Consider the following 17,250-nt stretch of genomic DNA (forward strand, 5'->3'; position numbering starts at 1 on the left):
CCGCTGAATTGTTTACTTCAGTGGGTAAGCTTTCTGTTGGTGAATTAAATCAGAAATTTAAAAAGATCTCTGGAGGAGCTACTAAAGAGCTATGGACTCCTACTGTCTTGTTGCCTTCTGTGGTGACCAGTACTGAATCCTGTGCTAAGCCCTTTACATCCTTTCATAGACATCTAACTGTGGTACTGTGGGGCTGCAATCACTTTTGGTCCCATTTTACAGACCAGAAAACTGAGGTTGCCAGAGATTGATTCACTTCCCTAGGGGCACATAATCAGTGAGCTATGGCAGATGTGATGAGTTTAGCATGCTCTGGGGCAGCTCCCCGTGCCCCCAACTACATGTAGCATCCTGGTTTGTAGGTGCCAAGGAAAGGTGACAATGAGCCTTCTGAAGTGTGCCTGGGGTGTGTTTGAAGAACTTGTGGTGAGACCTAGGGTCTGCTGAAGTCCATGCCTTTCAACTAGCTCCTCATAGACTCTCCAGCCATCTCTGTTGTGGTCCTGAATAGTTTCCTTTTAGTTTCAAGAAGGAGGTGTGGGGACCTAATGTTCACATTTCAGGTCCTTCTCCACATCCTGTATGATTTTGACCATGATACTAGCCTCCCTGATGGTCATTTTTCTTGTCTGTGAATTGAGCACCATAACTACATTAATTTATCTTTCAGAATTGGGATATGTCATGCACCAGCAGGACTCACTGCCAAGCCCAGTATTCATAATCATTGTTTAGGTGGCCTCCTTGGCTCTTCTCTCCGTGGTTTCTGGGATACCATTGCCTTGTATTCAGGTATCAGCCACCAAATGCCAGACCCAAGGACCTGCCCTGCTGGGGGCAGAGTACACAAGAGCCTAAGGTTGAGACATGCACAGATCAGGTGCTATGGCAGATAGGGGAAGAACAGACCAGTCTGAGTAGGCAGACTCCTCTACATGCCTCAGCGCTCTGCCCAAGAAGGCCAAAAGGTTAGAAGTCTTCCTATCTTCCCTGGTCTGATCTAAGGTGTCTTCAGTGCAAAGGCTATGGGTATTCCTGAGGGCTGGCATGTTCCCTCCTCTTCCTTTTCTCTGAGATGGGGTCTTGCTAGGTAGTTAATTCTGACCTGGAACTTGCAGCCATCCTTCTACCTCAGCCTTCTGAGTGTTGGAATTACAGGTGTGCATCACCATGCCTGGCTTAGTCTTGCCTCTTGAGTGCTGAGTATGTGTAGCACTTGGTTTCTTTGCTTGATTTTTATTTCAGCTTTTGTGGTTTTTGATGGATTCAAATATGTATATATGACAGTGAAATTATATGGAGTAAGCAGCCTGATGTGCACAATCTCCTGTTTTATCTTTTCCTTTTGTCCTGATTGATAGTGATGTGTCTGTCTCCTGCACTGTCCTTGGTGTCTCTGCTTATGACAGCATATTGCCCTGATGCCAGCCTTGGTCATCATGCACTGTTAGATCTTTGTGTGTCTGGTGGATATTGCTAGACCTTTGGGAGTGTTTTGGAAGGTTGTCCCAAGTGAATGTGACCCTCATTTTTACCTTTTTCAGATCCTCTAGAGAGTATTCTATATTTTTTCCCTCCAGTGCTTGAGGCGCCTTCTCCCTCATGCTGGTTATTGTGCAGCTGTGTCTCAGGCTGCCATCTTGAGACAGCTATCAGTGTGGCTAATGCCAAATGTGGATCCTACCTCTGCCAACTCCTCCCTGGGCTTCCCCCAGGGGTATAGGACAGGTCTGCTGCTGCTTTTACTCTTCCCCTCTGAGGTGCCTCTGCCAAATGGGCAGGGTACATAGAGACCCCAACTCCTGAGGGAGAGTTTGGCTGGAGTTGATTTCTACTGAGGAGGCCATTTTGGATGGAGATGCATATTTTCCTCTCTGGAACACTGTGGCGGCAACCAGCGCCAGCAGCCGGAGCCCAGACGGCCGCCTGCCTAGCATTCTGGAATGAAAACATCCCGCTTCTTCCGCAGCAGCCGTCTGGGGTGGTGGCTGTCTGAGCTCGGCACTCCTCCTGGCCTGACCAGGCGTGGGCGCAGTGGTGGGGTGAGCATCCTCCTGCAGGATGGGGCACAGCTGGAAAATGCAGCTCATATTCTTTCCGGAACACCTCGTTCTCTCTGGCTTGGCAGCCATTTTTGCCAGGGGGCCCCACTGTGCCTGGGTAGCAATGCCAGGGACAGGGGCTGCATTTGGAGGCCATGGGGTGGACTTCTTTTCTCCCAGCCCTGGTCAGCTGCTATCTCCACCTCTAGCAGCCCCCTGCTCTGAAGGAAGTTGGATCCTATGAGTCTACCCTTGGGGAGGCTTTGTCCCTACGTAAGGACAGTAGCCAGCTTGTCTGGTCACAGCATGTACAAAGGTTAAGGCCAGAAGAGATGTCATAGCTGTGGGAGTGGAGTGGGCTCAAGGGTCCTGAGCATCTGTGCTGCTCCTTAGCCCTGGTGTTGGACAGGTTAATGTCACTGACCCTGCCTGAGAATTGAGTAAATAATGAGCATGAGTAATGAGACTGCCAGCTGGCCTCGTGTTCCTGCCCCTGAAAAGCAAGGACCCCCAACTTTCTCCTTGGACAACATAGGTCTTCTGGCCACCTCTGGACTTATCTGGGGGTAGAGACAGATCTCCCTGATCCTCAGGGTTCCTGTCTGGAGAATAGGCTGGTGCTGTATTGCCCTCATGGCTGTGATGGGGTATGAGCCACTGGCAGTCCTGGTGCTGAGTTGTGTGCCAGGGCACCAGAAGGGGTTTGGAGTGCTTCTCAGCATGGATATTTTTCCCACCCTCCCCCTAGAAGGGTGTTCCAGCTGTAGATGGGAAGAAGTGAGCCTACCTGCCCACCCTGGTTCTGTTAATTCCTAGATGAGTGGATGGCTCTTGGGACAGCCCTCTGTGTGGGGTTTTTCCCTTGCAGTTCAGGAAGGTCCCCCATCTCCCACCTTTCTTTGGCTCTGATGCCGGAGTCTCTCATCCTTGTCTATGGGTCCCAGGAGGGTCCTAGGTAGGGGTGGGGTGGGGTGGCAATTGAAGTCTGTAGCAAGGGGCTCTGTATGGACAGGCAGACCCTACAGGATGCCCTGTGATGTAGGGGGTCCTTCTGCTTCCCTCCCCAAACCCTGGGACTAAGACCATCAGGTCCCAACTCATCTGAGTGACCCTTGTCCTTTTTTTCTTGTCTCAAAGGCTTGTCCTTTGCTGCTTCCTGGGCCCTGGTTTGGAGCCAGGTGGGACCTGGGCATCAGGGCGTACAGCAGGGATAGGTCTGGCTGGCTTTCTGCCCCTTTTGCCTGGAAATATAGGGTGGGCATGGCCAAAAGGTTTCCCCCTCCCTATCCCAGTGCTCTCTGCGTGTTTTTCTTCAACTCTCTTAAACTTGAATTCATTAATTTAAACATCATTTCCGGGGCTGAAAGCCAGCCTCACTCACCATAAATAGAAGAAGCAAAAAAAGCAAAGGGAGTGAGGCAGAGTGAGGGTGTTGGACGCCCCTGGCACAGCTACTGGTCTCCTGAAAGGAAAGTACATTAGTGAGGAAAGGTGCTGTGGCGAGGCCAGCAGGGCCTGTCCTTCCCTCTTTCCTCTGCCAGACTGGGGGCTGGGAGGGGCAGCCCTTGCTCTCCTTGCCTCTACCTTGGCTCTGGCTCCTGGATGGATGCTTCTATGGGGTTCCTAAACTCTGCTGAGGAGACCCTGTTTCCTCCAGGGAGCTTATAGAGCTGGCTGATGGGGCCTGAAGGGGATGGGGACCCCATGCACCTTGCTGTCCTGGTTGTTGAAAGGAGGAGGCTGGCTCGGGAGGAGTGGGTTACATAATGTCCGCAGGCGGCCCCTCAGAGCCATTCCCCTGAGTCCTGTTTCCAGTACGGCGGCCAGTGCGGGGCGGGGGTGCTGGGCCTGGCACTTGCCTGCCTGCTGACCACATGCTTTTGGAATGTGCAGATGTTTCCTTGGGGGCTCCAGCTGGCCAGCACACCTCTCCCAGCATCTGGACTGAGGAGTGGGCATCCTCATTACTCCCCACTAAGCAAAGGAGGCAGCTGAGGCCATTCAGCTGCAGATCAGGGTCAGGTTTGCCTGAGGCCTCTGTTTTTGCAGCTCTAGAACGGAGGTAGGTCTTGAACCTGCCCTATGTTTGAGGCATACATAGTTGCCCTCCTTTACCTCACCTTGCATACCCTACTGTATATCTTCACATGCATAATCATATCCTCTCCAGCAAACCACCTTCCTTCTTTGCCCCTGTGTGGCTTAGGGTGAGCCCTGTGTAGGTAACAAAGTTAGGAGCCAGACCCTGACACCTTCCTTGGTGGTATACACACTCCCAGGTGGGTGAAGTTCACTGGCCATGTCGGGTATATCCCACATGTGGCAGTGTAGTGCCCCAGCTCCAGGGGTACCAGATGTCCTTCCCTAGAATGTCTGATCTGGAAGGCAGGGAAAGAAGGAGATTGTTGGCATATGAGGTACAGTGGGGGCTTCACCTCTCCCAGCACACTTGCTATTTTGTAATAGGCAGAGGGGGCAGCAGAGAAGAGCTCCCACACCTTTGTCACAGACTTTAGGATTAGTGTCAAACTGCGTTGGACATTGGGGAGCAGGCCTGCCAGGGGTATGACGTGTGTGTGTGTGTGTGTGTGTGTGTGTGTGTGTGTGTGTGTGAAATTTTTTGAGACAGGGTCTTGCTATGTATTTGTCTGGTTTTGAACTCACTATGTACCCCAGGCTAGCCTTTAACTCATGGAAATCCTCCTGCCTTAGTGTCCCAAGTGCTGGAATTATAGACATGCATCACCATGCCCATGTGACATGTGTCTCTTACTGCCATGATCATCTGCCTGTCCCTGGCATATGTGATTCCCCAGCATCCCCCTCTCATCCTGAGCTGGCCTAACCCCTTCCAACTTAGGCTATAAGGTCTCTGAAAACTTCTGGCTTAGACCTTGGAAGATCAGAGGGTCTAAGTGAACTGCATTTGGCCCAGACCTCTCTGAGGTGCCCCTGTCAGGCTGCTGGCTTTCCTCCTGGTGGAGGGGTGAGGGGCCATGGGGCAGTTGCCAACTGACTGTCCTTGGTGTCCTTGCTTCTTTGCCCCTTCTGTTCAGGAGACCTGGTGCCCACTGCATCACTTCTCTGATCCTTGCAGAAACCTGGAGTGTAGGGCATCAAGCAGTGATGATGTCACTTGGGGATGTGAAGGAAATTCAAGGCCCTAGGGGTTGGGGCTGGCCAGGTTTTAGTGTTCACCCAGGGCCGGGGATATAGCTCAGTAGAATAAGTGCTTGCCTAGCAAGCGCAAGGGCCTGAGTTCAATCCTTGGTTCTGAAAAAAAAAAACAAAAAAACAAAACAAAACAACGCTGAGCTATCTCACAGGCCCATATAGTGTTCACCCAGAACTGTGATGGTAGCAGCAGATGGAGATATGGAAAGCTGTTGTTCTTCTTTCTATGGGCTGCAGGGCTGGTTGAGGACCCCTGGGTAGTCCTCCAGTTTCCCTGGTGTCTGCCAGGTTTCTGTAGTTCACATTACCATATCCTGCCCATGTAGATGCTCTTGGGGATATTGGCCATGGTCTAGCAGCTAGCTTCTGTCCAGGCTTTGTTTTGTCCTGGACAAGGGTAACTGACAAGCAGCATTCCAGTCCCTCTTTGGTTTTTCTGTGCCACAGCTATGGCCTAGGCAGACTCTGGGAGAGAAAGGCCTAGTGGTAGGGCTTTCTTTTGGAAGAAGAACTCTGGGGGCAGTACCACTGAACTGGCCTCTGGAGAACTAGTTTGGGAGGAGTGATCATGTCCTGACATGAGGACAAGGTGCTGGGGCCATGAGACTTACCTGACCCCCTACCCTACTTTCTCAGGTGCCCCAGTATCTGCCATTCAAGATGAACTTTCAAAAAAAAAAGAAGATGAACTTTCCAGAAAGAGACTATAGAAGAACACAAAGTTCTTTTCATTTGTTGGAGACTGAGCCAGAAGTTTCCTGGTTCTGTTCAGCTCCTATGTTGGTTGGCAGTTGTGGGGAGCTTGTCTGTGCTTCTGGTTTACCTTTCTTCTCAGGGCCATTTCCATGGGCCCATATCCTGTTTCTCCTGAAAGCACAGATTGCTATGAGGTCACTGCAGCCACCAAGAAGTGTCTGCTTAGGGTTTTTTGTTTGTTTTTTATTTTGTTTCTGCTTATGTTTTAATCTGAAGTTTCCCCTGGCACAACTTTTGCCATAGCCTTGCCTATGGGAGCTCAGATAGGAGGGGCAAGATGTGGCCAGCTGAAGCCAGGGCACTGTCCAGGAGAGTGTTGGGGGATAGTGACCTGGACTGTGCTGTGGCTAGGAAAGGGTGGAGGCAGATCCCACTCCCTGGCCTCTGGCTGTAGCAGCTGGGTGGTCACTGCCTAAAGACTTGGACCAGTGAGAGGTACCAAGCGCAGTAGTAAGTGAATGCCTACCTAAAAGAGCAAAAACTTTGTGGGTTGGGACTCAGGCTGCATGGTTTGGAGAATAGGGTGATAACTCAGACTGAGCAGGACCCAGAATTGTCCACTGAGTCAGAGTAGTGCAGAGGCCTCCATCCTAGGAGTACCACTGAGTTGGGGTTGGGAGTATTGGGTAGAAAGAATGCCAGGAGGTAGACAATAGAGATGAACATGGCCTTTACCTCTACCAGAGGTTCTCAAGGTGCTAAAGAAGTAGAGTTGATGGGTTAAAAGGTGTGGAAACGCCTACCATGCTGCCCAGAAAGGCCAAGCAGGATAGTCATCATCAGTCTCATGGGAGTGGGTCATTTCCATGTGCCCTGAACTGGGGGCTCCCAACCTAAAATAAAAAATAAGTTATTTTCATTGGTATCTCTAAATACTATGAAGAGTGAGTGTTCCTTCTACATCTAGGGCTATTTATGCTTTTATTAATTGCATTTTTGCTTTTAGCCCTTTTTTTATTTGGTGGCAGTTGGGGTTAGACCTAAAGTTTCATGCTGCTAGGCAATGTATTCAGCCTTTTTATTTTATTTTTAAATTTTGAGCCAGGGTCTCATGAAGTTCGTCAGATGGACCATGAATTTGCAATCCTTCTGCTTCTGTCGCCTGAGTATTTGGGGTTGCAGATGTATGCCACCATGCCCAGCTTTTTCTTTTTAAAAAATTGTAGTGATGGCTTTTATTTCATGGTTTGTTCAGTGTTCCTAGCTTGTAGTGGCTTTTTTTTTTTTTTTTTTTTAAGAACCTGAACAGCAGCCTTCCATATTTCCAGGGTCTACTATGTTGCTCAGGCTGATATGGTGATCTGGAATTCTTGGGCTCAAGGAATCTTCCTACCTCAACCTCCTGAGCAGCTGGGACTATAGGCATGTGTCATTGTGACAGGCTGCATCCAACCTGTTGTAGTTGATTTTCTTTATGACTTTTTAATGATATTTTTTGTGGAGGTTGAATATTTTGGTATTTGTTTACTTGCTTATTTGTTTATTGTGGTACTGGGAATTAAACCCAAGGACTTTGCATTGAACTACCTCCCTACCCCATTTTATGTTTTATTCAGAGACAAGATCTTGCTAAGTTGCTAAATTGGCCAGGTTGGGCCTAACCTCATGATCCTCTTGTCTCAGCTTCCCAAATTGCTGGGATCACAGGGACATTCTCAGTTAGGTTGCATATATTTGGATATAGTTGGTTTTTTGTTCTTTCGTGCTTTGTTTTGCTTGTAAATTTATGTTCTGGTGGCCGGGGAGATGGCTCAGTGGAATAACTCAGGTTCAATCCCTGGTTCCGCCAAAAATAAAATAAAATAAAATAAAATAAAAGTTTACATTCTGGAAACATGTGACTATTTGATCTTGGTTGGTGTTTCTTGGCTTACTTAGTTTCTGTGTGCTTTGAGTTGTGAAGGTGAGCTATGGCTCTGGTGCCCACAATGGTTGCTTATGACTTGTTTACCTCTTCCAGGTTCATGAAAGCCAGAGACTTGTTATAGCTCCTTCTCCTTGGACATTTGGGTGCAAAGCACAGTGGGAAAGAGCACAAATACATATTTCCATGTTTCTTTTTTTAAAATTTATTTATGTGTGTGTGTGTGTGTGTGTGTTGGTATGTGTGGCCAGCTCAGCCCACCAGGGGGCAGGGCTGGCTGGCATGTGGTGCTGGGGGATTGAACCGCGGTCCCTGTGCTTTGCTAAGCTTGTTCTAAGTAGGTGCTTTAGACCACTGAGCCATCTCACCAGCCCCTCCATGTTTCTTGATGATCCTTCTCATCACTGGATCCAGATTAACCTTTGTATTATCTTTTAGATGCAGTAAAGGTGTTCATTTTATATTTTTGGGTTTTGAGGCGGGGTTTTTCTGCTTTGTTCAGGCTGGCCCAAAATTTGTGAACCTCTTGCTTCAGCTTTCTGAGTGTTGGGAGTATAGGACTGTACCATTATGCCCAGTGGAGTTTGTAGTTGGTTGGTTTGAACTTGAAGTTTGTTGTAGACTATCACCATTACTGTGTTGTGGGCTCATCCACTGGGATCCTTCCTATTTATCTTTCCTTTTTGTCTCTGCTGAATCTTAGGGAAATTCTGAGGTCTTCCCTCCACCAGTATATAGCAGTAATAGGGCATTCTGGACCCCATGTGGTAGTGTGAGATCATCCTACTAGGGTGAGGCAGGGGGTTGGTGGGGAACCTTGGCCTTGTGGGAGTGGGACTGGGAAGAAGGGGTTGTACCCATCTAGGCCATACTTGTGCAATAGTTCTGTGTGGCTGTGCCCCATGGCATCTAGCACAGGGCTGAGATGGGTGCAGACCACTGAGGGCCTCAACTTTCCTTGCTTCAGTTTCCCCAGATGAGGGCTCCTTCAGATCCTATATGACAAAAACTCCTTCCCAGGCCTTGGAATAGGGAGTTCAGAGGGTAGGAGGTGGGAGGCTGCAGCTTGGATGTGCTAGTACACCCCTAAGTGTGGGAACAGGGATGACTGTAGCCAGCCAGGGGCTTCTGCCCTAACCTGTAGCTTCCCTGCTCTTCAGAGATATCTCCCATAACTTGCTCCAGACGCTGGACGTCGGGCTTCTGGCAAACCTATCGATGCTGGTGGAGCTGTAAGTATCCCTTCCTTGGGAGTGCCTGACCTATCCAGCATGCTGGAGACTACTCAGGGTAGGCAAGTGACAGTTGCCTGTCATCATATCATTACAAGGGTTCGTTTCACTGCATAATCTTTTCTATCTTCCAGAGACATAAGCAACAATAGGATTTCTACATTAGAAGAAGGAATATTTGCTAATTTATTTAATTTAAGTGAAATGTAAGTTTCTTTGCTTTTGATGGTATTAGTGGTTGTACAGCTTGTCCCCCAACATCCCCTTTGCCATCCTACCTGGACTACTGGTGCCTCCCAAATTTGAGTGACAGTTTGCAGGCCCACTGGAGGGCAGAGGGGACCCTTCTATCAGGGATTCCCCTCTTAGCCTAATCCCTCATACCTGTTCCCTCTGCAGAAACCTGAGCAGGAACCCATTTGAGTGTGACTGTGGTCTGGTGTGGCTGAGGCACTGGGCAGAGGAGCGGCAAGTTCATGTGGTACAGCCAGAGGAGGCTACATGCACAGGGCCTGGCCCCCTGGCTGGCCAGCCCCTCTTTGGCCTCTCTTTGGTAGACAGCAGCTGTGGTGAGTATGGGCCAGATGTGGAAGTGGCTCTGTCCTCCCTGCTAGGACCTAGGCCAGGAGGGGCTGTATCCCTTTCTGGAGCAGCAGAGGGGCCCAAAAAAGATCCATATGGAGTCATGAAGTTCCCTCAGGAATGTTTGGGTCTCTGGGGGTCTGATCTAGGGGAAGGAGTAGAAGGCTCTCTGCTTGTTGAAGCCAAGAGGAAGTGGGCTCCTACAACTAGCATGTCTGTCTGTTCCAGGTGAGGAGTATGTTGCCTGCCTCCCTGACAATGGCTCGGATACCATGGTGCTAGTGGTCTTTTCCACCGTCCACAAGGGCCTACTGGCACCTGAAGCCTGCGGCACCTTCTGCTTCTTAGGCGGCCATGGCTTAGCCGCTCTCTCAGAGCAGGGCCAGTGTTTGTGTGGGACAGACCAGACCCCCAACACCTCAATGGCCTGCCTGTCCCTGTGTTCCAGCCCTTTGCCACCCACTCCTGCCTGTGGGGGCCCTACCTTCCTCCAGCATGTCTTCCCTTCTTCCCTAGGGGCCACCCTGGTGGGGCCCTATGGACCCCTGGCCTCTGGCCAGCCAGCAGCCTTCCATATCACCACCACCTCCCTGCCTCTCAGCACTATATGCTGGGACTTTGGTGATGGCTCTCCCAAGTTAGATGTGGCTGGCCCTGCTGCCACCCACCGCTATTTGCTACCTGGGCACTATCATGTGACAGCAGTGCTGGCTTTAGGGGATGGATCAGCCACACTGGAGACCGAGGTGCAAGTAGAGGTGGTACCTGCTGCCCTGGAGCTTGTGTGCCCATCCTCTGTGCATAGAGATGAGAGCCTTGAATTGAGTATCCGGAACCGTGGAGGCTCAGACCTTGAGGCTACCTACAGCATCCTAGCCTTGGGAGAGGGGCCAGTTCAAGGTAAGGTACTTCCCCAGCTGGGCCCTAGTTCACCACTCCTGCCCCCTCTCCCCTGTAAGACTAGGGTTGGGGCAGACCCTACACTTTGGTCTTGGGCACACATTGATGCCTGGTCTCTGCCCACCATTCCCCAGTGGTGCACCCACTCTGCCCTTCGGACACGGAGATCTTCCCTGGCAATGGGCACTGCTACCGCCTGGTGGCAGAGAAGGCATCCTGGCTGCAGGCGCAGGAGCAGTGCCGGGCCTGGGCTGGGGCCGCCCTGGCCATGGTGGACAGTCCTGCAATCCAGCATTTCCTGGTCTCCCAGGTTACCAGGTGCCTACCCCCCTCCAACACTGTGGGCCACAGAAGGATGGGATTATTAGTATGGGGATGTGGGCAGAAGCCAATTTGAGATGGGAAGGCTGGAGGGGACCTTGTCCAGCCCCGAATTGGGTATCTGGAACCATAAACATGCATGGCGGTGCATGCCTGTAATCCCAGAATTTGGGAGGCTAAGGCAGGAAGAGTGTTGTGAGTTCGAGACCAGACTGGGTTACAAAGTGTGCTCAAGGCCAGCCTGAACTACACAGCAAAACTATGTCTCAAAAAGATAGATAGGCAGGCAGACAGACAGACAAACAGAGTGATAAAGTGAGCTGGGCCCAGGCTTCTATGTGTCCTGTCTCTACAGGGAAGGACTCTAGGCCCTCCTGACGGCTGGTTCTGGGGTACCTTGGAGGCTATGCTTTCTGCTTCTTGTACCTCTGTGCCTGCTCCCTCCTTAGAGAGGGGCAGGACTTCCATATTCCACCTACCTCATGGAAAGTATGGTAGTTGCTTGTGGGGACATGGTGCCTCCCATTGGTAGTGAGCCAGACCCTTGTTCTGTGGCCTTGGAGTACACTGTGCCTGGTGTGGAAGGTGAGGCTATATGCCCCCTCTCCTGGATGTCCATGTGCTTGACAAGGATAAAATCCTGTTGTGCCAGTGGGTGATCTTTCCCTGCATATCCCCAGTGTCCAGATGTAATTAAGGTCCAAAGTGGCAAAGGCCCTTTTTTAGGCAGGCATCTGAGGCCCAGCACAGCTTCTTTCGTCTCATGTATCACTCCTTGTGCCTGTGCCAGAGTGTGTACATGTTCCATGAGCCCTGTCTCCAGGAAGGGCTTCCTACTCTGGCAGTGCTGTCAGCTTGTTTGGGGTCTGGTATGAGTCTGTTTCGGTCCTAAAACTGCACCTGCAGGGCAAGGTGTGGGTGGCCCATGGCTTCACATCTGAGGCAGAGCCTCATGTGGAGCCCTTGGCCATGCCACACTGGCCTCATGGGATGGGTGGGTTCTGCCATGGGCTTTCCTTGGTAGCTCATTTTTGAGCCTCAGTTTCACTATCTGAAAAACAATGATGGTGCTAGAGTCCCCCTGCCAAGATTCTGTGAGGAGCATACTCTGAGTGCTTGGCCTGCCTACGATCTGCCCACAGGAGCCTGGATGTATGGATTGGCTTTTCAGCTGTGGAGGGAGCGGAGACAGGCTTGCAACCCCAGGGTGAGGCCTTCAGCCTGGAGAGTTGCCAAAATTGGCTTCCTGGAGAGCCACACCCAGCCACAGCCGAGCACTGTGTGCGACTGGGGCCTGCTGGACAGTGCAACACAGACCTGTGCTCAGCGCCACACAGTTATGTCTGTGAGCTGCAGCCTGGAGGTGCGTTTCCCAGTGCTTAGTGTTGGCCACGTGTTTGCTGGGCATCTGCTTTTAGGCCTGGGCTGAGACTTTATCAGAGGAAACAAAGATGGAGGGAGTGGTGTAGGGAGCAACTGTCAGGGGGCTCAGTCTCAGGTCTGGCCCCACCCTGGATGTCCCCCTGTTGTCCCCTCAGCCTGGCACCAGCACTCACTGCACAATTACCATCTCCAGGCCTCGTGTGGGATGCGGAGAACTTCCTTATGGGAGTACCTGGTGGAGGCCTGCAGGGGCCTCTGATTCTTCTGACACCACAGGAAGCCATCCTGCCCCCCCGACAGCCTGTGGAGGTAGGATGGACTTTCTTGTGTTCTGGAGGACACCCCACCCCCGATGGTCATTGTCTTACCCTGCAGTTGTGTGTCTCTAAGAAACAAGTTGGCAGGCAATTGTGGTGGTGCCCAGTACTTGGGAGGCTGAGATAGGAGGATCACTATGATTTTGAGGCCAGTCTGGGCTACATAGCAAGACCCTGCCTCAAAAAAAAAAAAAAAAAAAAAGAGGGGCCGGGGAGATAGCTCAGTGGAATAAGCACTTGCCTGGCAAGTACAAGGGCCTGAGTTCAATCCCCGGTTCCGCAAAAAAAAAAGGAAGGAAGGAAAAAAGTTGGTTTTGGGGGGTATTGTTTTTGTTTGTTTTAAATTTAATTTTACTGTATTAGTACATGAAGTTCATAGTCATTTTTGGGAGTATGTACATTTACATAGCACATCTTGCTTTTTTATTTCTGTTTGGGGGGATCATTTTAATGTTTGTGATTAGCATGGACAGCTTGGAAACTCCATGTAGCACAGAGACAAAAAAATCTAATCCCTTTATCTGGAAGAACTACTGCTTTCCTAGCCCTTGCTCTGTGTCATGGTGATGAACCTATGCCCCATGTCACAGCAGGCACTCAGAGCTGTCTTTGACAGCACACAAGCCAAGTCACCCCACCATTACCTTAGCGGCAGAGCCTTAGTTATAAGGGCCATGCACATGCTCAGAAAGGAGTAGTGGTGCCAGGCAATGATACTACAAGCTGCAACTCATTAACCATAACTCATCCCAGCTTTTGCATGGCTAGTTAGTATTCAGATTTAATTGCAATGTTGGGACTTTGTGATAAATAAGTGGGTTTGGGCTTGTAGTTTTGGCACTCAAAAAGTTTTACCATCACTGTTCTCAGTGAATTATTTTAAATTTAATTTTTTGTGTGTTTTTTCTATTTAATTTTTTTCTTCAATAAGATTTTATTGGTACATTTTAGATATACATAATGATCATATCCATCATAAATGGGTAAATTCTTTTTGAAACCAGAGGAGGAGGTATGTGAAAAGAATTAATGTATGTCATATACATATACCAACAGCTTGTGATGAATGTAATCGTTATGTAGTACAAACATGTACTAATAAAATTCTTTTTAAAAAAAGATTGTAGCAGGGGCTGGGAGATGGCTCAGTGGAATAAGCGCTTTCCCTGGCAAGCACAAGGACCTGAGTTCAATCCCCGGTTCTGCCAAAAAAAAAAAAAAAAGATTGTAGCAAGAGACCAGGAGTTAAATAAATAAAAACTACAGGGGCTGGTGAGATGGCTCAGCGGTCTAAAGCACCTACTTAGAACAAGCTTAGCAGAGCACAGGGACTGCGGTTCAATCCCTCAGCACCACATGCCAGCCAGCCCCGCCCCCTGGTGGGCTGAGCTGGCCACACACACACACACACACACACACACACACACAATAAATAAATTTAAAAAGAAAAAAAAAACTACAGTGGGGTTCATGCTGCTTACAGATGATTGTGATCTGAGTTTTTCTCCAAAGTGACATAAAATTATGCCTATAATAGCCTCAGGAAGGTCCATCCTCCCCTCTGTCCTGGTATTTGCAGTCAGGCAGTCCAGGCCCTGGGGTGCGTACTCTGGAACTGAGGTGGTCCTCTGTCTATCAGGTTATGGTGTTCCCTGGCTTGAGCCCAAGCCGTGAAGCCTTCCTCACTACAGCCGAGTTTGAGACCCAGGAGCTTGGAGGGCCTGCCCAGTTGCGGCTTCAAGTGTACCGGCCTTCAGGAGAGGCAGGTGGGCCTCCATATTGGCAGTGGGAGCCAGAGGGCTTGAGTGGACCCAGTTCTCAGGTCTTCTGATCTCTAGCCAAGAGGTGAAGAGAGAGATATGGGGTGTACAGAGACTTGTTCTGTGTCCCAAGGACTGATTAGTAGGGGCCTTCCTCATGGGTTGAGTACCTTGGGTCAATCAGCTGACCTTGTGGCAGAGGAGGTGAGGGGCCTGGGTCTAGTCCTGAAGCAGGTACATGGAGCAGTGCTAATTGACCTGTTAGTAAGCCAGGACTCTTGGTGTCCCTCTTTTCCTTGCAGGGGCTCCAGAAAATAGAAGTGAGCCTGACAACGGAACTGAGCCAGCCCCTAGGTGTATGCCAGAGGGATGCTGGTGTCCTGGTGCCAGTCTCTGTGTGCCATTGGATGCTGCCTGCCACCTTCAGGCCTGTGCCAATGAGTCCATGGTGGGGTCTGGGCTCCCCAGCACCACCTATGCTCTGTGGAGAGAGTTCCTTTTCTCCGTGCCTGCAGGGCCCCCCACACAATACTTGGTATGTATCCCCAATCTGCATGTTTGCCTCTGAGAAGCTCCCTACTCAACCTTCCCCCTCAGCTTCCTGAAGTCCTGATCTTTCACCAAGCAAACAGAACATAATACCTCTGAATAGCCAGCACCTCCCCTCTTCTCCTTCATGTCCATGTCCACTGCTGGCCAAGTGCCTTTGTATGTCTTCTCATATAAGAAGCACTGACTTTGTGTTTTCTAAAGGTGGACTCTGTCCCTGAACATGGTGGCTTCTTTCTAGCCTTTGATTTCTCTGAGAAGGGCCTTCCCTCCTGAGGCAGCCCATGTCTACTGTGTCCTCTCTGGGATTATTTAGCCTCTGTCTCTGCCCTTTTTGTCCTTCCCATGAGTGCCTGGGCCTAAAACACATATAATGGTTCTGACCCAGTGGAAGCCCTAACTGCCCATCTTTCCTCTGGTCCTGTGGTCCCTGCCTGCAGGACATGACACAGTTCTGCTTCTCCTATAGGTAACCTTCCATGGCCAGGATGTCCGTGTGCTCCCTGGTGACCTCATTGGTTTGCAGCATGATGCTGGCTCGGGTGCCCTACTACAGTGTCCCCTGGCACCTAACCAAGCTGGCCCCAAGGCCCTGTACCTCTCTACCAATGCCTCCAACTGGCTGACCCATCTGCCCACCCCAGTGGATGATGCTCGGCCTGGCCCTGCCTGTATCCTGCAGTTGGTCACAGCCACTGAACAACTGAGCCCTCTGCTAGGTCTAAAGTCCAACCCTGGGCTGAAGCATCCTGGGCGCTATGAGGTCCGGGCCACAGTGGGCAACAGTGTGTCCACATACAACCTCTCCTGTAGCTTCAACGTGGTCTCCCCAGTGGCTGGTCTCCGGGTCATCTACCCGGCTACCCTTGATGGCCTACTGTACGTACCAACAAGTGGCTCCATCTTGGTGATTCAGGTGGACTCTGGTGCCAATGCTACAGCCATGGCTTACTGGCCTGGGGGCAATGTCAGTGCACCTTTGGAGGCTGCCTGCCCTACCATGGATGCCCTCAAGCTCACCTGTACTCAAGAGATCAACAACACAACCAACAATACACTGTTTTCAGTGTTGGTACTTCCTGGGCTCAGCCAAGGGGAGCATGCTGTGGATATTGTAGTGCAGAACAGTGCTGGCCAGGCCAACCTTACCCTGACAGTGATGGCAGAGGAACCCATCCGTGGCCTCTATGCTACACCTGTTCCTGAGGCCCGGGTACTACAGGGTGCCCTTGTGGTAAGTATGGCCTGTGACTCAGCTCTCCTCCCCAGTACCAATAAGGGTATGCACAGAAGGAGTCCCTTCCCCAGTATAGAAGCTCTTTGGCCAGCTGGGGGTGGGGTACAGTGATTACCACATTGTTTTCTTTACTAAGAATTGAACTCAAGATCTTGTGCTTGCCAGGCAGGTGCTTATTCCACTGAGCTGTCTCCCCAGCAATTTTTTTTTTTTTTTTTTTTTTTTTTTTTTTTTTGTATTTGGAATCAAACTCATGACCTCAGGCTTGCTGGGCAGATGCTCTGCTGCTGAGCTATATCCCCAGCCCAGCACATTGTTTTCTAGCAGCTCCTGTCAGGAATGCTCAGACTACTGAGCAATTTTTTTTTGTTGTTTTTTCTTTTATGGTACTGGAGATTGAACCCAAAGCTAGGCAAGTGCTCTACCACTGAGGTACACCTCAGCCCTATTTAGCAATTTCTAAATTGCTTAAAGTTCACAGAGTCTACTTTATAGACCCTTCTTTCCCCTCTCACATTTCAAGAAGCAGGTTGTTTAAAAAAAAAAAAAAAAAAGCCCCTCAACCAGGTTGTCCCTTTTGTTGCTTTTGGCCCTCTATCTCCACAGCCCCCATGAGTCAGGTGCATTTTGGGCCCTTTGTAATCTTCCCATCTGCCTCTGCATGTGCCTGTGGAGGTGGTATTTGAAGCCTCTATGCAAAGCTGCTTCCCCCCCCCCCCATGTAATTGTCCTTTCTGACATAACTGCAGTGTGCCCAAAGCTGTGTCTCCTGGTTTCCCCTGGACACACGTGGCCTGTCAGCTGATGTTGATCACCCAAGACCATGTAGCCCACTGAGATTTGTGCACCTTTCTGCATGGCACCAAGGTGTCTACTTAGGGGGCTCTGGCAAGAGTCTTGGGATGGGACTTGATGAGGGCCTGCATACAAGTTGACTCTGCTGTTAATGTTAGATCCACTTTACAGGTGGAGAAACTGAGGCACAAGGGAGTTAAGGCATAAACAAGGCCATGTAGCTAGAGTTTTGAGAGCTGGCTTGGTCCAGGCCCTCAGTGCCCAGGTCCAAGCTCAGCTCCTCTGACATTTGGTCTCTTAAACCACGCAGGCCTGGGTACTTTTTTGTCCTTTCCCAC

The 17,250-nt window shown here is 50.3% G+C and overlaps 1 protein-coding gene across 4 annotated transcripts in view; it reads left to right on the top strand.

Moving 5' to 3' along the window:
• Positions 1-17,250, top strand: part of Pkd1 (polycystin 1, transient receptor potential channel interacting) — a 48,626-nt gene that overhangs the window by 5,895 nt on the left and 25,481 nt on the right. For all 4 annotated transcript variants that reach the window (XM_004627868.2, XM_023711858.1, XM_023711857.1 and 1 more), the window contains exons 2-11: positions 8,997-9,068; positions 9,203-9,274; positions 9,468-9,637; positions 9,879-10,550; positions 10,685-10,868; positions 12,014-12,234; positions 12,448-12,563; positions 14,211-14,337; positions 14,634-14,866; positions 15,350-16,114. In XM_004627868.2, coding sequence (XP_004627925.1) covers positions 8,997-9,068; positions 9,203-9,274; positions 9,468-9,637; positions 9,879-10,550; positions 10,685-10,868; positions 12,014-12,234; positions 12,448-12,563; positions 14,211-14,337; positions 14,634-14,866; positions 15,350-16,114 — 2,632 coding nt within the window. The remainder of the gene's footprint in view (positions 1-8,996; positions 9,069-9,202; positions 9,275-9,467; positions 9,638-9,878; positions 10,551-10,684; positions 10,869-12,013; positions 12,235-12,447; positions 12,564-14,210; positions 14,338-14,633; positions 14,867-15,349; positions 16,115-17,250) is intronic.

The sequence above is a fragment of the Octodon degus genome, unplaced genomic scaffold (genome assembly GCF_000260255.1).
Source record: "Octodon degus isolate 3935 unplaced genomic scaffold, OctDeg1.0 scaffold00021, whole genome shotgun sequence".
Taxonomy (NCBI): domain Eukaryota; kingdom Metazoa; phylum Chordata; class Mammalia; order Rodentia; family Octodontidae; genus Octodon; species Octodon degus.